Source organism: Paramisgurnus dabryanus, chromosome 19 (assembly GCF_030506205.2).
Source record: "Paramisgurnus dabryanus chromosome 19, PD_genome_1.1, whole genome shotgun sequence".
Classification (NCBI taxonomy): Eukaryota; Metazoa; Chordata; class Actinopteri; order Cypriniformes; family Cobitidae; genus Paramisgurnus; species Paramisgurnus dabryanus.
The window spans coordinates 17,364,221-17,388,609 of NC_133355.1; the positions used below are offsets into that span (position 1 = coordinate 17,364,221).

At 36.9% G+C, this 24,389-nt stretch overlaps 2 protein-coding genes across 3 annotated transcripts in view; both read right to left on the reverse strand.

Annotated features, from left to right (window-relative positions):
• Positions 1–976, reverse strand: part of LOC135781509 (zinc finger MYM-type protein 4-like) — a 32,478-nt gene extending 31,502 nt beyond the window's left edge. Inside the window, exon 1 of the mRNA XM_073812789.1 lies at positions 141–976. Coding sequence (XP_073668890.1) covers positions 141–961 — 821 coding nt within the window. The 5' untranslated portion in view covers positions 962–976. The remainder of the gene's footprint in view (positions 1–140) is intronic.
• Positions 977–4,869: 3,893 nt separating this feature from the next.
• Positions 4,870–24,389, reverse strand: part of sfpq (splicing factor proline/glutamine-rich) — a 32,071-nt gene continuing 12,551 nt past the window's right edge. The window contains exons 10-12 of one of the 2 annotated variants that reach the window (XR_010545187.1): positions 5,812–5,864; positions 5,627–5,701; positions 4,870–4,966 (exon numbers count right to left, since the gene is read on the reverse strand). Coding sequence is in view for 1 of the 2 variants with exons in the window: in XM_065292260.1 (XP_065148332.1) it covers positions 23,855–23,965 (111 nt within the window). In the remaining variant the exon portion in view is untranslated. Of the gene's footprint in view, positions 4,967–5,626; positions 5,702–5,811; positions 5,865–21,719; positions 23,966–24,389 lie in introns of those variants that run through there. The other variant, XM_065292260.1, reaches the window with a different exon arrangement.

Genomic DNA, 24,389 nt, shown 5'->3' on the forward strand with positions numbered 1-24,389 from the left:
TCTTATCCCTGATTCGTGGAATTGGTACTGTTACAACTCTCCCCGTGTTACAACATATTGGTCTCCCCTACATTGTAACAAAAACTGACTTGACAGAACTGAGCATTATGCAACAAATAATCGAATGCAGCTAAACTTACCAGTCATTTTTGCTGTAGTTTGTCCGCTTTGGATGGAGATAAAAGGCAGGTGGATCAGGCGGCAGCAACGACAGGTATTTCTCCAAAGAAGCGACAGGACACAACGGATTACCAGGTTGCTCAAACATAAACACCCCTAGGCAATTTTTGTTTATTTCCCCAGCAGCATCTTTGTAGTCTTTTGTGCATTCGCTGAGTGTCGCATACTTCCGACCCTTCTCGTCCTTGTGGATGATAAATGAGCCGGGCTTCAGTTGGCGGTTGCTCTTTTTAGCCTTGCGTCCCATATGCAGCTGCACATCAAACCAGACTTTGTTGACAAGACCCTCGGGTGTATTTGGATTTAGTACCGGGGAGTGCCTGATTTTGTTATAGTCCGCCTCTGTTAACGCAGGATGATGGGATGTTTTGTCACGTCCTTCTCGTCTAAGTTTCTTTATTACTCCAACGAATACCTTGTTGCTGGAAGTGAACTCGGGATCTTTCAACAGACACCAGGATCGGTTGATCGGTGGATCATTCATGTATCTGTTGAGCCCTGAACGTAGGCAAGCATAACTGCTGAAACCGTACGGTTCACCTTTCGCGGTTTTAACGGTGGCATAAAACTGTCGAAGAGCCTGGTTTAGTTCACTTTTGGTTGTAGTGTTAAAATCAATAGCCAGATTTTTCTCCTCACACCAGGTCTGAAAACAGCGAACAGACCACATAGTCTGTTTGATAGTCCCAATTTCATTTCTTGACTTTTCCAGCTCTTCAATTTCCTTTTCATCAATTTCGCCGTGTCTTTGTTTTTTATCTTCTTTATCTGTCCTGTCCATCTCTGTTATGCACTCATCAACGCTACACATTAAATCAGAATTCACAACAAAATCTGACATTTTGATGCAGTTTTATCAGCGCAGAAATACTGATAGCAGAATGGCTGCCAAGCAACACACGCAGACAAAGCAACACACAGACGCTTAATGCTCATGTAATGAGGTCACGGGTATAGCCAACGTTTATACAGTAATTTACATAAGGGATAATCCACGGCTAGCCATGCATTAAAGGATTTTAATGCACGACGAAGAGGCGAAGAACCACCCGATGCGTAGTGGAGGATTATCCAGCTTATACCTTGGTTATTTGCCAAGTTAAAAACAAGTTAAAGCTACACTAAATGTTTACAGTGTAATTTTTTAACAGACAGGTAAAAATGACGGTCATTTTCTTAAGTTAAGGCTCGCACTCCTCCGTCCGCTTTAAGTAGCGCCATATATTGCTTTTATTTAAATGAATTATCAGATTTATCTCATTGTTTAAAGAGAGAGACAGAGAAGGACCCGAGAGAGAGAGAAGGAGAGAAAGAGAGTGAATGTGAAAGTGCCGGTCCTGTTTCGAGTGGATGAACGACTGAAACTTTTTTGGAAACGTTATTTTAAGGTAAAAAAAAAAAACCCTCTATGGTGTTGCTTAACCGACCATCAAGGACTGGATCCGTTTTATTTTCTACCACAAACCCTAAATGTGCCTTTAAAGGAAAACATCACAGTTTTTCAATATTTTACTTCCCTCAACTTAGACAAATTACTTCATACCTCTATTTTCTCAACGAGTGCACACTTAATCATTGTACTGCGCAGCATAGCCAAGCCCCATTCATTCCTTAGGATCCAAACAAGGTTGAATTTAGAAGCCACAAAACACTTGACGGAAGTTTGAGGGAGAGGGGGAGTTGTTAGGAGTAGCCTAATGATGTTACTGGGCACGAGGTAGAAGTGCTGCAAACCAAGTGCTCTTCCGCCATACAAAATAGTTCTCATTTATTATCCGCTTTAAAAATCGCCACTTTTTATTTTGTGCTACCAAACTTACTCGTGTAACTACTCATGTAACAGTCTTTAAATAGGGAAAACATGGAAGTGTTTGGTGGCTTCTAAATTCATCCCTGTTTGGATCCTAATGAATGAATGGGGCTAGGCTAAATGCTAACATATTCACAATGCGCTGTACAACGATTAAGTGCACGCATTGAATAAAGATAGGTATGTATTAATTCATTTAAGTTGAGGGAAGAACATTGTAAAATATTGAAAAACTGTGGCGTTTTTCTTTAACCCACACATTTAGAAATTATTTCTCAAACATAATTAACTCACAATAATTACAATTTGTACATAAATGACTTCTTCACTGCAAGGATGGTAATATATTTTAAAGCACAGTATATTTGAACATTATTGGTTTATTATAATGCCACAATTATAACATATACTTATTCAACTGACAGTCTGTACATTTAAGTCACACGTCAAAGACAAATTTAAAGCACCCAGCGTTGCAAAGATTCTGTCAAAAAGCTATTGACAAGATGTTACTTGGACAGCATCACTTAGCAGTAATCCTGCTATATCAGACTGTTTGATGATCTTTGGATCTTGCTGTAGTTTAAGAGTGGTGATTTTGTTATCCAAGTCATCCATAAAACCCTCATCAACTGACTCGCTGTCTCCGCCTTCTTCTCCAACGCTCTCTGCAGGAAGAAAAACATGCAACTCCTTACGGGATGCTGTAGGGGGTAATGGTTTGGATGCGAGGCAAGTCTTTCCTCTGACAGATAAAGTTTCATGGTTGACCGGCTGTCTATGGTGTCTCACTAATGGCTGTAAGTTTCTGCGCTCTGTGGTTTGTCTCTGACCACGAGGAACCTTTGAAATAGGTCTCAGAGGTTGAGAGAAATGCATGTACACTTGATGGTAGCTCTGAGGGGGCATCTTTGTTTTTTCAGGACTCTTGCAAGATGGAAAAGATGTGGTGTGCTTTTGTAATGGAGGACAGCTGTTTCTTGAAAAATCCCCAAACAATGCCCAGTGCCTTGGTTTAAACAAGGATGGCTCAGTGATACTGTGCAAGAAGAAAGAAAACCCCAAACAGGTCATTTAGAAAATGTAAAGGAACATTTTTATTTCCTGAAAATGAAAAATCTTGTTTACTGTTGTACTGAAGAACCAATGTCATCTACATCATGGATGTCCAGAGGGTAATTTAATAGTAAATTAAAAATTTGCCATCTCTGTACGTCCTCACAATAAAAATACATGTGTTCAACTGAAAAAAAATATACATAAATAAAAAAAATTTAGGAATTAGAAAATTTGACATTTTAATTACCGGGGGACTGTTAATCTTAAAGACTCTGTTCCTTAGTCACAGACAATGTTGATAACCTTACAACATGATCCCTAGGTATCGACTTACCTGAGAGGCACTGCGGTGGTCCTAGCATGTGATAATCTGGGCAGTGATGGGAGCCTGAAATCCTCTCTGCTGGAATTAAGTGGGAGCATGGAGCTGGAGAGCATGTACGTTTCGCCCATGGTTTGTTGACTTTGCATTGCCCACTTAAATTTTGCAGGTTTCATGTCTAATCCAGGAGATTTACTGACTGACCTATGCACGTCTCGACGGCACCAGACTGACTGTATGAACCCTCTGGGGGTGCATGTGTCCCAGTGATCAATAATTTATGAGCATTAAAAACACATGAAGTGCGCCCATTGGTTGCACACCACCGAATTCTCCCTCCCAGTGTTCCCCTTTCATTTTGATGTCACCTTAACAGCTATAAGAGACTTGAAATTCATAAACCTTTGTTTAACACTTTATACTGAAATTATAAAAATCTAGAATGTGTGTTGTATTACTTTATTTGATAAACGAAAAACTTTAATATCCTATAACCCAAAGCTGTCTCTTTATAATAATTTTGAATTGTTTACACTAACCTTGTTACAAATGTTTTAAACTTAAGGACGTAATATTTTCATTTAATTAGACTTCATTTACAAGTATTTCCACAGTGGTTTATCAAAATCTATATCTATATCTATCTATCTATATATCATTTTTTTAGACATTTGCCTTGGCTGCAGTTTTCTTTCCGTCAGCCAATAGGATGCAACAGTAATAAAACAAGAGAAACACAGCACCTTGACCTTAATTGGTATAGGGCAGCTACCCAGGTACTACTTGGTTACATGTTTAAAAACAAACAAACCAACACTGGATATAAAGATATTTGCCCAGTAGTGTAATAAGCAGATAACAAGAACACTTATATTCAAATCAGTATATCTAAAGCAGGGATCACAATATATAATTGTTTCCAGATCTAATATGGCCATTGTGAAACATTAATTCTATGATCGTAGCTCCTAAACTGAGATCCGTGGTCATACAGTGAGAGATTCAAAGATGGTGTGCAATTATTTTCTTACAGTATCGGAAATTTATGATCATCCTACAAATTACACCCAATAAAAACGTAACATGCAATTATCAATGCAACTAAAGGTTAAGGGCTAAAAGGTAAATTTGTTTTTCTGCGTTAACTCTTCTTTTGTGAAGACACTGGTGAATATATAGCAAGAGTCATAAATATTCAGTAGCATTACATGCAAGCATCCTGTGCAAAAGTGGCATTTACGATTCACCTTGCTTTATTTACAACTTGTGTATCCTGATGACGTTTACTAACTTGCGTCGTGGTCTATGAAAGTAGGTGTCCTCATCGTAAAGTCTACGTACATGTCCTACCCAAACTTATTAGATCCATGTCCATCACGGTGTGATCCGTCATGATGATTTTATAATATGGCAGAAATCACCATATGTAGCAGGCTGCAAGATCAGAACTAGTACATAGGTTTAAACCAGAAAACAAAACAATCCACACAAACAGATCTTAACGTATCATCAGTTTATTTAGTAAAAAAAATGATGCATCGAATGCTGTACTCTGGACTTCCCAGTCGCCACACCATGTCTGTTGAACTCCAGGACTAAACAAGACATACAAAAGAAAACAGGGTCATCAATAATTGTTTTCATAATGTATTATCCACAGTAGCAGTTTCTCACACATTACTGAATATCAAAATCAAGACAAACAAAGTATACTAATAAAATAAAACTATGCTTTTATATTCAAGGTTTTAACTTGTATTTACTCTTTCCCCACCATTTGATGATTTAACTCGTCAATTGAGAAAACATTTTCCTGCATCATTGACATCGGTCAATGATGCTTGCTATGCTTCTCAATGAATTACAGTAAAATGCCGCTACAAATGCCAAAGTGCGCTTGCGTGCAGAAACTTAATATGGGCCGCAGAAGAACCACCATTTACACACGCATCTCCAGGAAATTGCTTAGGCATATATTTATATTGCTGTTCCTCAAACCTTTTCAAGTATTTTCATGATAATAAAGAATATGTATAATGATTATGTTTGATGAGTTATGTTATAAACGACTCAAACTAACAGTGATTGCAGATTGATAAGGACTTCCTATTGATCAAAAGCCATTGTACATGAAAAAGCTGTGAATAATATCGTTGGTGCGATTTAAAATAGATACCGGACAGGTATTATTAGTGTGTATTGGCATTTATCATCCCATCCTTAATCTTAATAACATAAAATGATTTTCCACATACCTGTAGATTATCATCCACTCTACAGGAATATCCAGTGCCAAACAAGCAGCACAGAAAACAGTTTTGTCTGTTGACCTAAAAGATCAAAAACATTTAACTCAAAAGAAAAAAAAACACCTGTGTGGTAAACATAGCAAACACGAAGAGATAAACAGGTTATTTGGAAGTGTGAAGTGGATGCTTACCTTTATCGTACACTGCAGAAAACCTTTCAGCCTCCTTCAATCACCCAAGGCCCCTGCAGTAAGAAAAGACAGTGAGCATCTATATGGTAACAGTGTACTCAATCCAACATTCCTGCTTTAAAACCGAACTGATGCAAGCTTTTATTTAAACAATGGACTAGTAATGTAATGCACAAGTAAATAATCGTTTCCCCTTCATGTGTGTGGTATTTATATACCATGTTTGTTTATATCTATAATGCATGTTGAGCTGTTATATAAAGGAAATATTTCACACCAATAATAATGTTTTTTTTTTCTTACTTGACATAACATGCATCACACATGGCATATTCAGGTTAAAAGGAAATATATGAACATATACTGATGATTATGGCCAAAGGGCCAGCTCTTCTTTAGCTCCATGTTATTCAAACACTACAGTGTATCTGTTATGGCTGCTGTACAACTCAGTAGCTGACCAGGCAGTGACAGAGATGCTGATCTTCATACAGACAACGGCACCAAAACACAATACTCGATCTCTAAAGTGTAGTTCATATGAAGTAGATATTGGGTTAAGCCTCTCCAGAGGCAGTCATGATGTCACAATAGTGGTTCTGGCATCACACTTCAGAAATCTAGCCCAAGGTGAATGGATCACAGTGCAGATAAATGAGACATACACCCAGACAGTCAAAAACTGATCCAGTATTATACAAATGTATAGCCTGTTGGAAAAGGCATGTACAAGCACACCATTTAAGGCACCATGAAGTGTCTCTAGTAACATGGCTGCATTACGTATGACTGCAATCCTTAATACTGCATAAGGTCCACAGTGGATTTGGGAATAGATTTGGCACTTGAGTAAAGAACCACCCAGAGTATTTCCCACCCCGGTACGCATACAGAAGCTAGGAAAGAGTGGAGGCAGCAATTCTGCAAATGTCCAAATAGACATGACGCAAACAAACCGATTGAATGCCAGGTTTGAGGGTTTTTTCCAAGGAAAGATCAACTATAAAAACATTGTTGCAACATAGTTTGTTTCAATTTGTACAGATAATGAGAAGCACTAGAGAGATTTGACAACAAATGCGTAGCAAGGTCTTAAATCTCTGCATTAAAAGACTTAAAGTCTGTATAAAGTCATTTCAGATAATTGTTTCTAAACACATGATAAATGTTAGAAACACGTTGTAAAGACTGAACTATGCAGTGCTGATTTATGGAGTAACACCTCCATTTTTGTGTTCAGGATTATATTGGTGGGGCTAAATGATGGCTCGATAACACAACTGTAGACACCAAGCAAGGCCTCGCCCCAAATCGCAATCGCAAGAGTCCATTCAGGTTGTAGCGGCATTTGAAAGTTGTAAGATGGAAGCTTTGCGTGAGCAAGCCTGGTTTCAGCGCCAACAGCGGAAACGACCCCAGCGTTTGAAAGCAGATAATCCTGCCTTTTTCCATGATTTTGTTAACTTATTTTATTTTCCGTTTTAATTATGGTTTCACAAACTGAAAACACATTTAATATCGGACTTTACACAGACTTTAACTGTTTTCTTACCTCATTCAGTATCTAGTACACTCTGCTATAATGGAAACTGGTATGTCAACGACAAAGATCACCTATTATACACACATTTTATTTAAAAGTTAAATTGTAATTTCATGGACTTCTAGCAGTTGAACTTGGTACCGCAGTCTAAATTCAAAATATTGGGAGACTTTTCCCCCTTTTGGGTTGCCAGACATAGAGGAGCACAACTGAAAATGCAAAGCACAAGGTTTATCTGCAAATTAAAAACCCGCTCATTTCGGCAGTTGCGTCCATGTTAGGGCTGAAACGATTTGTCGACATTGTTGACTCGAGAATAAATTATATATCAAAATATCTTTGTTTTTTTTAAGAGAACAGAATATTTAAACAATGCTTAGAAAGCATGCGTGTGTAATTTGAGTTGGACAGAAATCCAAAAACTTGAGAGAATGACGTGCTCAAAGTTCATTAAACAACTATTTCAAATGCTGAAGTGATTTTCTTTTCTTTTTTATTTATTAGTTAAAATATGTATAACTTAATGTTTTAACTGATTGAAAAGCCGAATAGTCGTTCAAAACGTACTGATTAGTCGATTAATCGGTCTAGTAATCGATAGATTAGTCGATTATCAAAATAATCGTTTGTTGCAGCCCTAGTCCATGTATGGGCTACTACCCTCTCATTTAAGCAACTGTGAAGACTGGCAACCAAGCTGTCAAAATACACTATTGGGTAAATTGGCAGTGGGCAGGATCCCACAGACCACATTTCATAAATAACGCACTACAGCATTTTTTTCCACAGAAAAAGATATGTAACATTTGCATGTTTCCTAAATATCTATGAATAGATGTCTTTTTCTTATTCAGTAGTCAAAAACCAACATACAGCTCCTTTAAAGCTGAAATCCATACATTTACCAATCACAGTCTCAGTTTTAAACAAAACTGCAGGTTACTCTGTGTGCTTTATTTTATGAAACAACTAACAGTGTGCAGATCTTTTTTTCGAGAAACAACTGACATTTCCCACAAAATCTGACCTGATACGCTTAATTTATTCATTATTACAACCATTGTAAGTCAGGGCAAGATAAGGAGAGTGCTCTGAACACTGACGATTATGTACTTGCTGAATAACTGACTTTGTTTTTAACCCCCCCCAAAAAGTTATGATTTGCTGCTTTGAAGAAAGGATTAAATATCCTTGTTAAAATTGATCTCGAAACCTCTTTAAAATCCCTCACAAGAAGGAATTTTACTTAAGCTCAAATAATATGAAGACATAATGGAAACTATATCATTGAAACATAGCTGACGTTCCTACACAATTTGCTACAACTATTTCCAACGTCACTGCAAATGTAGCAATCATTCTTGGAGGTCTGTTCTGAGTACAAAACTGTGTAGCGAGTGTACACAAAAACATCAGGAATGAGATTCATAGAGCATGAATAAGCACCATCATAAAGCAAACTAAAAAGCTTGATCTGAAATATATACAGATTTACCTTAATCCTTGAAGCACTTTTGGTCTTTTGTGTTTTCGTGATTCCATACAGACAAAAATATTTCCACCTTGTATTCCAAGCCCACAAAAATGCCACCACCCCGTCACAAGTTATTTTTTCTTAACAGTACAGTACCTAAATACATAATGCCTGGTGTGGAAAAACATTGTAGAGAAGCTGAAGAAACACACATTTGGAGCCAGAGAACCACAGACATTTCAAGTATTGCGTCTTTGCAACGTCTTTACAAAACAGCAACGTGTTCTGCACTGTGAATCCATTATCAGAGGTGTGATGCCAGAACCCTGTTAACATTTTCCGCACAAGAGATGAGTCACATAAAATAGTAGTTTTGGTTGATTTTCATGGAACAGAAGACAAGGTGTCACTTACCTTTTTTGGTGATATACAAGCATACCTCTTGATGTAAACAAGTCCAGGCTCAACTGATCCACTGATCTGCAGAACTACTCATCCTCAATGTAATCAACTGCTGGAGTCTCAAATGTGGAGTAGTGGTTGAGCTTGACACTGTCCCCTAATGCTTAACTACCACCATTCACTCAATACAGATTACAGATTCAGAGACAATCTCTTGTCATTTGCTAAAATCCCAGGAGCCTGATAAATGCATAATTCCATTCAATTCAAAGGGCAAAAAAACCCTGCACCATCAAGTTATCGGGTTACCCAATGTATACTGAAATTCAAGTCCCCAGTGTAAATATAAGCATGTGTCAAAGAATTGACAATATAAAGTTACTCGAGCATACTCATTAGCATACTGTGCAAATGTTAGACAAATGGGTTTAGAACATTTCTGAATTTTTATATTTAAAGAGATAGCTCATCCAAAAATTACCATCATGTTATTTGAACCACCAGTGTCTCTCTTTAGAACATAAACACACATTATTATGGGTTGTTTTTGGTTTTCTGGTTACTAGAGCTGCAACTAACTATTTTTGTAATCAAATTAATTGAACAATTGAATATTTAACTAATCAGATAAAAACCTATTCAATTAGATTTTTTTACCTATAGGAAATTAAACCCTAAATCTGATTGTTTATGTGCAGAAGTGTACTTTATACTAATACTGTACTAATGTACTAATAATTTTTTTGCCTTAAACTAAATAGTTTGTGTGGTTTAAAAATAGATAACGTTTTAAATGTCAAAATATTAAACAACAAAAACACAAACAAAAACCTGCGGTTGTGTTCTGAAGACCTAAAGAAACTGAGGGATCAAAAAACAAGAGGATGAGTAAATAATGACAAAGTTTTTGTGTTTGTGGGTGAACTATGTCTTAAAGTAATAGTCTACTCATTTTCAATATTAAACTATGTTATTACCTTAACTAAGAATTGTTGATACATCCCTCCGTCATCTGTGTGCGTGCACGCAAGCGCTGGAGCGCGCTGCGACACTTTAATAGCATTTAGCTTAGCCCCATTAATTCAATGGTATCAAACAGAGATAAAGTTAGAAGTGAACAAACACATCAACGTTTTTCCTATTTAAGACGAGTAGTTATACGAGCAAGTTTGGTGGTACAAAATAAAACATAGCGCTTTTCTAAGCGGATTTAAAAGAGGAACTATATTGTATGGCGTAATAGCACTTTTGGGAGTACTTCAACTCGCCTGAAAAGTCCGCTCCCCTTCTCCCTCTCATAATGGGAGAGGGAGGGTGTTACTGCGCCGAGTCGAAGTACTCCCATAAGTGCTATTACGCCATACAATATAGTTCCTCTTTTAAATCCGCTTAGAAAAGCGCTACGTTTTATTTTGTACCAACAATTTTGTACAGATGTATCAACAATTCTTAGTTAAGGTAATAACATAGTTTAATATTGAAAATGAGTAGACTATTCCTTTAAAGTGAACTTGTCCATTAAATGTGGTCTGAGGTTAATTTGCAATTTCTATACTATATACCTATACCCCCTCCCCCAGTTTTACTCTAATATGTAGTTAAAACAATAGCTAATGTGTGGGAAAATTAACAAAAATTACAGTTGTTGAAATGCAAGACTCGTCAGATTGTTAAGTAATCATGCGCTGTGCACTTACCAAGTCTGAAGATGTTGTCCTTGAAAACTGAAGTCAATTTATTTTTCCTAACTTTGCATTACTAAGTGTTTTAGTCTGGTAAGAGTGCACTCTTCTCAGAAATATAAGGCTCTTGTATTTAGAAAGCTTTTGTATTTAATTTATTTGCGGGCATTTCAAAACTGGTCTGCGGCATTTCAATTTTGCAAACAAACAAAGATTCTACTTGAACCTGTGGGCTATGGCAAGAGTGAATATTTCAGATTATCACAATTTTAAGCAACATTGTCTACATAGATACTTTTAGATACTCCTTAGAGATTTTGAGAGAAAAAAAGGCTATTAACTGGCGTATTTTGCTTATAAATTGGTAAACATGAATATTTGAAATAATAGATCCTCTGACTGGACAAAGCCTTTTTATATCACTGTTCTTCTCATTTAAGTTTTTCGGAGTGTTATTTTGCAAGTGTTGACTCAGACTTCACCACTCCTCCACTACATTTATACATATGGTAGAAACTAGCATTCAGGGCTTAATATAATTGGTATAATTTTTAGATATTAATATTAACTACGCCACCAAATTGGACATCCAGCTTTAGTTGTTTCAAGTGGGTTGTCGCTAGGGATGTTAACAATCAATCTTCAATTAATTGTCGATAAGAAGTAAATCGATAAAACTTAATGATTGTCGAAAAAGCAAGCCAGTTGTGCGGTGCCTGCGCCAACCACATACCGCCCGTGAAAAAAAATTAAACGAGTGCGCAGAAGTTAAACTAGCCATGATCACATTGACGCTCAATGCCAAACACACACCTGAGCTTTTTAACATCATGCGAGACGAGGCTGGCTGCTAACGCAACAAAATGGCATCCGCAGAGGATCTGATAGGGTCTGATACAGAAAATGTGAATATGAAGCAAAGACCCTCTTCAATGAAGCCTGCAAGATTAGCATAGCAATGCTGCTATACACAGGGAAGGAGACCACAGGGAAGGAGACCAGAAGCCATTTTTAATTAACAGATTAAAATGTAATCTTAAATTCTAGCAAGAAACTAAAATGTAAACTGTAAATGACTGTCGTTACACTCTAAAATCCCGCAACATATATAATTGATCATCATTATTGACTGGCTGAGGAGCTACACATGATTAATTTTCTAATGGAAGGTTGAAAATCTTCATAAGGATCTTTGCTGAAAGTACCCCGCAGGTCTAAGCTGAGGTGACAACGTGAAAAGTGCCCTTGTGTGCGTCTTGGATATAATAACAAGAAAAATAACACTTGATAATGAAACTTATTTTGTCATGGACTTTCATGCGACCGTGCAGAGTGCCCATATGAGGCGGAGTAATACTGTGTCTATTAGTCATTATATTTCATTACGAGATTATCAAAACACCAACTAGTTAACTTCTGGTCTGTATAAAGTTTTCCAGCTAGTTTAGTTTAATGACTAAACTTAGCCTGGGTGTCAGCCGATCTTAGCCCCTGCCCACCACATTTTGAAGAGAGGAAGATCGGTCTGGGGTTTTTCCGTTGAGGAGCTACTATGCGAGTCCCAAAGCTGGTCGAACCAATCAAATTGTGAGGGCGGGCTTTATACAATGATGGACAGATGTTTAACAGTAACGTAATCAACCGCGTCACCAAAGAGCGCGTGTGTTGAATCTGTTTAGAACGAAATGGCTGCCGCTGGAGAATTCAGATGTGTGGATTCTGACATTGAGTCTGTTCTAAAAGAAATCAACAGAGCATTGATTTTAAAAGAGGGACAGAGAAACGCGAGCAAGGCATTTGTTTATGTTTTTGCCGTCTTTTCTACAGGATTCAGCAAAAGTTGGTCGCACTTATGGAGGACAAAGTTAAAGAAGCAACTGAAATGAGTGTCACGGCGATGTAACTCTGCGTGCACGACGAGATGGATATAATTAGCGGTCGTTGCCAGCTTCTTTTCGGAACCCCGGAATCGTGACTGCTGAATAAGTGGAGGGACATGCTCCAGTATTTTTCAAGCCAACGTAACGTTAATGGATATCGTCGTGGATAAAGTTCATCTAACGTACAAATGGTAAGATATAGTCTTACTGTATGACTTAGTAAATACTTAATGTTGTGATATAAATGAAATGTTGTAAACATAGTAGGTGTTGATGTACATTCGCTAACTCAGACTTAGTATAATCACAACGATGTTAGTGTCATTGTAGCGAAATAACTAGCAGTTCGGTCAGGCTACAAAAGACGACATTTCAACATACGTTACACACTCTGTTGCTCTGATTGGTCGTAGGTCTATCCAATTGAGTGCAGAGGCATTTTTCGGTTGAGACACGCCTCATAATTATAGCTCAATGGAGCAGTATCAGACTCAAATTCTGACTAGAATTGAGTATGACAACGTCAGGCTAGACTAAACTGACCTTTGGAACAAATACCTTGTAAAAAAATAAAATTATTTCAATTTCCTTAAGAGAGCAGACGATCGAGCATTGATCACTGTTGAGTGAGAGGTTAAGCAGCCAGGCAAGTATTCAAGGATCTGTAGCTAACATTGTATATATTAACTTAACACAGTAATGTTAGCTCAGTGTAGTTGTTGATAGAGTTTTAGCTATGATTTAAACTAAGGTAATTTACTTATTTAACTGGTTATCAGACATAATCTGCTCTCGAGACCCTGTTGGTATTGTTTTTTTTTTTTGCGGTAGTCTACCAGAAATTATGTTTGGGACACAAAAGCTGTTTGTTAATGTTTTGCTGCTGAAACCATCTATACTGTTACACTTTACATAATTTACGTAAGTATACTTAACTTAAAGAGCTGAAAGATTTCAGAGTTTTATTTGAAAAAACTTTTTCCATTTTATTCAAATCGAGATGGGAGATGATAGATGAATCTGTTTGTTTGAGAATCGATCCCTAAATACAGCAAAACATTGCAAAAGTGCCTGCGAAGTGTGAACGTAGGTTATACGTTTAGCTAGCACAATTTATACCCTTATATACCCTTAATATATATAATGCATAATTTCACAGATGCTTATATACAATCAGGGTTATTATCATAAATAAAAACGAATCAAGACAACTGACGATTAGTTAAAAAACTTATACAAAAGCGAAAGTAAAACTAATCTGCAACTATAATGTGGACTTGCAAAATGAAAAATTTAGAAAAACAAAACAGTGAATGGTTTTAGATCGGCAGTTGAATACAGAGGGACTAATGCTACAGAATCATAAATAAGCAGATGTTGCTGGATCATTAATGGGTGGCAGATTTATGTCCATCATAAGTCCTGACATGCACAACAACAAATTAAAAGCAGTGGTGCTGGGACAGGTGATGGCTAAGGTAGTAGGTAGAAAGAGACGGGGTCCAATATGGGATCTTTTTTAATACAATTTTGCTTCAAATAACAGCAAGTGCATGGTGATCAGAAGTGATGATCGCCTTTGTGGGACTTTATTAAGGGAGAGGTAATCCACCAATCTTGAAGGTGCATCAGTGAATGACATTATGAAATCTGTTTGCGAGTTTCTTGATCGTCATCAGTGTGTAAAGTTCAGGGCAGGATAAGAAGCAAACAAACCTACCTTGTTTTTTTATAAATCCTCTTAATTCTTTCTTTATTTTCAACATTTCCGAATTTGGAAAGGTGTATGTTAACTTTTGACCACCACTGTATATGCATTCATATACCATGATATTACGCTATAGACTAAAACAATACTTAAACTTAATTAAAACAAAGTAAAAACAAAATCTATTACTGCTAAAAAACTATTCATGAACAAAAAATAACTAAAACTAAACTGAATAAAAAAAGAAAAATATTTAAAACTTATTTAAAAAATATTTTATTTCTTGATACATTGCCCACCCTTATCCAAGTATCTCAGTTTCTCTGTATAATAGGTAAATACTGTAGTTAAATTTATGCTACTTCAACACAGATCAAGTTGTCTCTCGTTTCTTTCAAGGAGGTCGTTACAAGGAATTTCTCAATCTGGTAGTCAAACAATGAATATCATCCACTCCAGTAATTGACGAGAGACGGATGAAGTGAACTCCACTGCTTCGCTCTCATTGGTATTAGTTCATCATTTGCATAAAGTGAAACTTTTCTCAACTTTGTTGCTTCGCTGGACATGCCCCATCTGGTTACCAACGATCATTGTTGTTCATGTTGCTGAAAATCACCAAGGTTCCATTAAAATGAATGCGATCATGTCGCTCTGCTACTGTTAGTTGCTGGTAGTATTAACGGCCCATAAGGCTCTGCAAAAGCAGCAAATGCTTGTATCTGAGAACAGAAAATGATCAGGGCCTACTAGACTAGGAATTCGCCAATTCTGCCACTTTGCATTGAAGCCTTTTTACTGCAGTAGTTGAGCAATAGGAAAAAATATTTAGGCCCATTTATTTGCTCAAATGTACCATCATATGTCCTCTTACACACTGTCATGATTAATTATTTGTTAACACTGACAATCTTGTGAATTGTAAATCATTTTAATAATAGCTCTTTAAATTAATTTATTGTAAATAAAAATACAGTAGTATCAGATTATCCGATACTCAGAATTCTATTATCAAAATCATATTGATAATGGATAAAGTGGTGCATCCCTATACTAAACACATATTGAGATATTAGCCAAATCATGCAAAAGCGATATAGAGAGTGATGATTCACCACCAGATCTCTCAGGAATCATATTAGGACACATGAATATATGGATTTTAAGCATACCAGGGTACAGGTCAGCACATCAGTGAATGTGTGATGAGGTGACACATCTCTGTTAGACACAGGAGAAACTGGACAAAATATTTGAAGTCTTCGGTGCAATTTTAGTCATTGCAACACTGAAGATTATAGGTTCAAGTGAGCAAAGCTTGATAAGTGAAGAGAAGTTCAAACAAGAAGGAAGCTTGTTCTGTCAAAAACCACTCAATGGTTAGACAGCTTCATAATGGATAATTCATCCTGTGCTGGTCAGACTCCGGCAGACTTGTCTAAGAGATGGAGCAAAAATGAAATACACAATGCTATATATTCGCCACACAAAAGGAATAGATCTTATGGTCCAATGTGCCGCAATGTATCCCACAAATGCAACAACAAAGTGCGGTCAGAGATCTCTTGGTTCCTTGATGTGAATGCAAGCCTGCACAGAATTTCAGCCTGCAGCTTAAAGGAAAAGTTCACCCCGAAAAAAAAACAAGAACATATTTTACTCACTTTCAAGCCATTCTAGGTGTCTATGACTTTCTTTAGGCTGAACATAATCAGAATTATATTATATAAGGTCCTGATCTTATTATATAAGGTTCTTATTACCCTTTTAATGGCAATGTATTTCCCCATTTTTAAAACCCATCCATCAAAAACTAATCCATATGGTTATTAAATGCCTTCTGAAGCGAAGCAATGGGTTTTCAAGAAAAATATATATGTTTTAACTATATAAATGACAGTCACATGCGTTTTCACAACCGAGTCCAGAAAAAAAAAATATTGCAGTAAACCACCAATGACTACTGAAAAAATAAAGTCAAGCAAATCAAGAATGGCTTTAAGGCGAGTAAAATAAAGGCCAATTTTCATTTTAGGGTGAACGGTTTCTTAAATCAATAATAAATACATAAAATTGTAAATCTATTCATGCTTATTTTTTTTGAAACTAACACTGTACTGATAACCATGCAATGTAAATAACTAACCTATAAAAAATTACTTTGCTTTGGCATGCAAATTCTCAAAAGATTAACTTTCATAAAAAACAGCAAGATCACACTTCATGACCTTGTGGTGCACACGGGAAAAAGATTGTTAATAATGCTAAGTTCTAAAAGATGTCATTGGCACAGATTGAACTCATTTAAATACAAATTTCTGCAAACAATCTAATCTACGATTGCATGTTCCCATAATCGTTTGCATATTTGATTTAGTCATGCTGAGGCGCCGTAATGTTAGCTAGCAATTTTAACGCTGACTAGCTCAGGTTCTCATCTTATTCCGTTACACTGATAGCTTCGTTGCGTGACATAGGTTATGGTGTCATGGAGGTCTGGGCCTCGATCTTGGTGTAGAAGAGAATGTTTGAAAAGGACGCTTTCTTTCCTTTCACATGGCTTACAATTGCTGCCTCACCCATGTTGGAGATGTCAAAATATTTTAGACAAAATTTGCATGTACTGCAGCTTTCGTTTCCATTTTGGGATCCTTGCCCTGCATTCCAGTTCGTTTTTTATGACCTTCCCTCGGTAACTTCTCTCGTTCACTCGGATGTACATCATTTCTTACGTTGTACGAGTGCCCACTACTGTTGGAACACTTGAAGTGGGTTCAAATGGATCACCCTAAGCCCTTGATCACATGGAAAGTGGAAACCGCCCCCTCCATCATTTGAACTGTGCAAAGCGCGAGCTGCTGAAGTGACATCACAATCGTGTTGCATTGTGGTATATTGAGCTGCCTGAAGTGTACATATGAAGTAGATTCGCTCCCTGTGTCAAAATCAAGGTAGCGAGGGTCGGTCCATACAAACTTCCCTCGTCCACTTGACGAAGTGGAACGCACTTCAAAATGGCGACAGGGATTCCCCCGAGAGGAAGTGTTTAGGGAAGTTTGCGAGTGCGTGTCTTAAATTGGAGTGAAACACAACCCTAGCCAGCCAGTCTTTATATTCAGGAGTATCAAGGCAGCCATCATAAAACTTATATTTTAGGAAACTGAATAGGCCAATAGTCTGGAAATCCATATTTTCTTATTTCCATACTAATCCAGACTTGGAAAATACTTAAATTCCATACTTTTTCAAAACCCATAGGAACCCTGAATTACACTTATACTGTATTCACACCGGCTGCGTGGCGTGTCTGTTGCGTGTCTTTCGCATGTCAGCTGCGTGGCGTTTTCTATGCACTTGCTTACCAGAAGCGTTTCTGATGCAGCGCTACTGCTGCTACCCTATGTATGTTCTAGGGATGGGCATGAGTACTCGATTGCTCGAGTACTCGAACATAGAATCGATGATCGATCATGAAAACAATGATCATGTGGGTTTATTTATTTATTATAGATATGGCGGCATTTGGATGGCTGGTTAGCATTACACGCGCATCTGATAAAGACTGGGTCTGGATATGCGTGTTTGACGTTGTGTCGAGCTACGCAGACCGGCGTATGACATCAGTTACGTTATCATGCGTGATTCAAAAACAAACGGCCCGGCAGCAACCCGCCGATCGCGCAATGCGCGGCAGCCCACCGATCTCGTGAAGCAACCCGCCGATCCGCGCAATGCACGGCAGCCGCCGATCCCGTGAAGCCAGCACCTCACATCACTTAGGGACTATGGTTTAAAAGGATGCCGTGATTTTCGGAAATACCGTCAGTCACGTGCAAAATGTACAGTGCCGTCAAAAGTTGAATGGGTTATCATCTCATATTTAAACATCAAATATCAAGAGATACCAGAGAGCCATACGATCATTACATCTTGACAGAGAACAGGTAAGGGACGACGACACAGCTAATCGCTAAAATGATAGCAAAAGACTTAAAGCTGGTTAATGTTATAAAGCTTGAGCATTGACTGGACGTGTTTAAAAGCGCTGTTTATGATGCACATCCACAAAGAGAGTTAAACTTTCTGTACATAACTTAGTTGAAAACTTAGTTGAAGTCTTGCATTTTATGCAGATAGATGCACGTTGTACATTTGTGTTGTATAAACGCTTAATATTATGTAGAGTGCGTCATATAGAAAGCGCTTCGGTTTGTGTTTATTAACTTAACCCTTTAGTTTCACTTCATCACGCACCTATTCCTGTAAGAGGTTTCTGTTAAAAACATTTAATTCATAAAATCTAGTATGTGTTCATTGTTCTGTCACAGTTCATAGTTCAAAATTAAGTTTTATTTGAGTGTTTTTAATAAAAATATTTTCATTTTCACTGACGTGTATGCTCCGCCCCTTTGATTGCCCCACCCCCAGTTAATAGAGTACTCGTTCTTCAGACCTATGGATTAATCGAAATGAAAAAATGACCTAAATGCACATCCCTAGTTGTTCCCTATTGATAAACTGACCTGACGCTTCCAAGACGCTTGCGTGTGGCGTGAAAAATAGGCGTCGGTCCTATTCCTAGCATGCACGCGTTTTTGGCGCAGCTCGATGTGCGTGTCATGCAGGCGGTGTGCAAGGTCAAGCCTGCTAACATGGAAGCCTAAATAAAAAACGGACATGCCACGCAGCTGAGACACTCACGCCACGCATCCGGTGTGAATCGGCTGTTCGTCTTACATAGCCTGACATATACTTTGTTAACATTAGTGTGGTTTTAATTTTAAAATGCAGAACTTTTATTATTGTCATGCCTGGCATAAACAGGTTTGTAAACAGACTTTCGTAAACACTGCCGACTTTTTAGTTGGAAAAGTCTGGGGTTGCGCTGCAGTGTCAATGGACCCAGCCAGACACTTGTGTAAACCAACACATGCGCACCCACATTCGCTCCCTGATTGGGTGTTCTGTATTCTTTCATGATTCATCAAGCCCCTACCATATGACCATTAGACTATGGAAAGATGGCTAGCTGCAACAACCATCTAACCAATGACATGCAGATGGAACTACAGGGTTTGCAGTGTTTCAGGTGTTCAAATGCTCCTAGAGGGCACAAATTATGCAAAAAACTGGACATAAACGTTTCTTGGCAGCGTTTAAACACAACCACCCTATAATAATACAAATCAAAGCGGTCTCATTAGACATGCCGTTGCTTGGGTGTTAATGTGACACCCACACTGATAAAGCCCTGCCCATAACCACCGACTAACTGATTAATTTGACCCAAAAAGCTTTTCTAAATGTATTGGTTAGCACGCTGTAGAGCTAATGCATCTCAAGATATTAAGGCAGTTATAAATTGAAAATGCACTAGTCTAAACTGGGAAATAATCAACTTCTATGTTTAACACTGTAGCGCCTTCTGAGCAAAAGCCATCTGACTAACATGCATAGTCAGTTCCCTTCATGATATGTTTGTAAAGCTGAAAGAAAAGATGTGCGAATAAGAATAAGGAGCTTTCTTTACCTTTCTCAAACAAAACTTCATATCTTGCCACAAATCTCACAACTGCATACCAAGCAGCTAGTTCTTCCTCTTCAGTGCTTATTCAAGCATGTCCTGATGGACTGATAAAGACTTGAGTACCCTGTCTTGTGGTTGTTGTGGAAAGCCAGCCAATCAGACTGTAGCTTGAAATTCTAAAGTATTGCCATTCATATACAAGTCCATGTGCATGACATCTGATGCTGAGAATATTTGTATTTAAATGGCCAAAATCCATAACAGTTCCGAACTCGTAGATATTTTGAAAGTCACCAACAAACCTGTCAAGGAAAAATGTATAGACAACCAGTACAACAGATAATAATACATGAAGAGCTTAGATGCAAAACCCTCCAAGCATGTCTTACATGTATTGAATTATGATAAAAATCCTTATTTACAGAAAAAAGTGAATTCTGCAAAAAAGTCTTGCAAAAAACATAATCCATGCTGAAAGCATTTGGTTAATATCATGATCTCATTTTTGATGGAGGTGGCATTTAGAGCCTTTTGCATCTGAGCTCCTCACATTTTTCTCAATGTATGTGTAAAAACGCAAAATTGTGAAATTACCTTTCTTAGCTCCGTTCTTGACATCAAGACTAAACTGATTGCAGACTTAATGGGATTTGAATCACAAAATACCATAGATATCATCAGAAACAACAGTAAAGTCAACATTACACATTATATATCTATCAAATTAGTCTAGCAATAATATTGATAGCTCCAAGTAAAATGTAAATTAATATATTTAAATGTTTAATGTAACCAAAAGTTGTCACCATAATTGCTAAAAGCTGCTTTAGGGTAGCTATTATTAAATTACAATTTAAATTAAATAAACTCTAGCCTGTCCACAGGTAAATGATCCAGATGGATTACTGGTTATGGGGCAGATTCCTGGACAGGACAAGGCCTTAGTAATATTTGGACATTCAATTAGTTTTAGTTTACTGCAAAAAGCAATACTGGTATGCATTTTGGGACAAAACAATGGCACTGATAAATGATATGATATGCACTGATAAGATATGTCAATACAAGTTGTTTTAAAAATTAAGGCAGCTCAAACATGCATTTTAATCAGGGACTAGGATAAACCCTGTCCAGGAAACCACCACAATGTTGTAAATAACACACGATCAGTCTAGAAGAAACCCGGATTCACTTCCTCAATATATCGTCAGGAATGACTAGGACTGAATTGTGTGTTTGTATCTTTATCTTCTGTTTTTTTAAGGTCACCTACATCTTTGGATGGCCTTAGAGTGAATAAAAATCAAAGTTACTTAATTATTTTGTAAATTTTAAAAAATGAATGAAATTTGCAAAAAATTTCTGCTAAACTGATGCACTTATTTTTTTATTTAGATCACTGTATTTAAATGAATGTTATCTGTGAGAATAAATCTAGTGTACACTAGATAGAAAACTTGCTTCAAATACTAATTTTTCTAACTGAGAAACAAATCTTAGTCCTAGATGAGTTAAAAATTTGTAAAGCATTAACTGGAGGAAAATGTTAACCGCTTAAGTACGTTCTCAACATGAGACATAAACCTATGTAAATATCTGTGTCCATTACTACACAATATACCATAGGTGAAAACTGTTTTTGTCCTATTCAACAAATAGGTTGAATACATAATAACCCTTGCTGCAAAACAGTGTCATTGTTCTCAAATACGACATTTTAATACCAAGAAAAGAACTTAGTTACAGAATAATGTGACTTCACACTTACATTAATGACTTTCCACATTTAAGTTCATAACAGTAATGAGACTAGAATTAGTCATGTGGATGGGCAGCACATTAAATTTCGTCTCTTCTGTGCATGCCAAAAATTGAATAACTTGACCGCCATTGGATATAAAGTAACTTGCATGGCTCTGATAAAATTTTGTTTAAAATTTGCATGTAAACATGTTAAATTTATGGAGACAAAAATGATTTCTTAAGAAAAAAATTATCCCACATCACATTTCTGTGCAATTTAAACATTGAATTCTTTGTTCTAATATATACAATTTTTCAGTTGCATTTTAGTTTAAAGTATTGCAATGTTGGACACTGTAGAAAATCGCCATAGTCCAATACAGTGCACAACAAATGCTACTAAAATTGTTACAAAATATGTTACTGTTGACAATTGTGAATATGACAACTGTACAAGGGTTTGAAACATTGAATAGCTTAAAGTTTCACCCTTTTGTCATAGCATTATGCTTATATAAGCTTATGTACACAAGGCAAAAATATTTCATTGGAATATCAAAAGATGTAAAATTATTCCAATTTAGTTGGACAACTTTGTAAAAGCAAGGATGTGCAAAAGTCTATTGATGTACTGTCTATTGATGTACTGTTGTAGAAAAAAATTCAAGTGTCTTGAATTAAATTTTAGACAAACTGAACTTTTTGATTAACGTTTGTCTGCAGCACAATTAAAGTATGCAACTGAATCCATAAGAAGGCGCTTTAAAGACCAAGTTTCAGAAAACCAAAAACTAATTTCATTGGCTACAGCGCTACTCAGATCTCTTCGGTTATTCAAAAACGTAATCTAAGTAGGGGAAAAGTTCTTAAAAATTCCTCCCCAGCAAAGCAAAAAACCTTAGCAGCCAATATATTATGGGTTTTTAAAAGAAATTTGCATTTCAGGAATATTTATTGCAAAAAAAAGAACGGACAACAATGCTTGAAAGTGACCAATCAACCCCGAGATGCTGTGGTTGAGATGATGTCCAAAACTGAAAAACGTTTCTTGCACCAAGTGCAAGAGGTTTTAAATGTAAACCTTTTTTTTTTTTAATCAGTAGACGGTAATGTTAATAAAGTGTATGGGAGGGTATGTATATAAAATAAATATTAGAAATATAAGATTTAAAATTCCAAATAGTGAAATGCCACAAGAATGCGGCATGATAAAAAAATGGGTAGATTAAAGGCAGGGGAAGTTTTTCCGGTTGCTTAACGTTGGAATGTCATTACAAAAGTATGGCAAATTAAAATGTTAAAATCTAAAAGCTATTCTATGTCCAATGGTTATGTACACACTATGCAGAGTTTCTAAATGCGGTTGTCACTACCTGCATTTTGCAGGAGTTAATTCGGTTGCAAGTCCTGTAAATTACTGTAAACTGTGCATGTACAAAACAGGATTAAGCATTAAAAGGTGAAGTGACAACCTAACTAATATGCAGTGTGTACGAGACCTCTGTATACCAAACGAATTACATATATAAACTAATTAAATTTAGCAGTTACATTTTTTTAGATGGATGACAAGATATTTCTTGCCAAAATAAAGTTTTATTTAAAATAAAAGGATGTTCAGGTCTTTGAAACTAGCAAAAACCAGAAACAGCAACCTTTAAATTGATCAGATATCTGAGTTTGCAAATTAAAATTGTGCCAACAACACCGGAGTGGGGTTTAGGAATAACAACTGTACTCTTTATTGAAAACTTACATGCATTACTGTAAATGTAAATGGCAAAGAACACAGCCATAAAGATAGCTGAACAACTCACAATATTCACCAGTATAAACACAAGTAACATGACAAGATGTAGAGTAGTAGTAAGAGAAAAATTACATATTGGTAGCACTAAGCTAGTGCCAACTTGAGCCATTTTATTGTTAAACCTATTAAGAATACAAAATAAAAGTAGAAAGAAAAAAGGAGTCTTCAGGATAAAATTGCAAGAAAATTCTTGAAACTTAAATACATCATTCTTAACTGCAGAACTGAGCCTCTGGAATTCCACATCACACAAAATCTGCTTTAAAGTGCCAGATCAGAAGCGTGGCTTCTTGGCAGGTCCATCAAATTCCTCACGGACCCTGCCATATCCTGGGTTTCCAGCACCCATGCCCCTTGGGCCACCTTGTTGGAAACGCTCATTGCGCTACATGTATCATCAGTTATATATGAGTTGGGGGAGGGGGATTTTAATTTTGTTGAAATTGTGAAGTTTCCATTGGTAGGGGAGAAAATCAAGAGTGGTCAATAAGTTCCATGAGTTCATATTATGATCAAAGCGTTTTTAAAAGTGGGGGTCCAAGGAAAACAATCGGTGAAACAGTTCCAACACGCAGATCCACGGGTGCCACAGGTGACATAGAAAAAGGAAGAGAGGGTAATGTATTCATTAGTCATATCCCATTACATTGCATTCTATTAGCGCAGCTATGATAAATACTACAGTACACAGATCTGGACGATTTTTGCATGGAAGATTTAGAAGTGTAAAGGGGACAAAGCTTGTGACGTTTTACTGTTTGATCCCAGAAAGTAACATTAATGGCAATGAGTCTGACTTTTACTGTGAA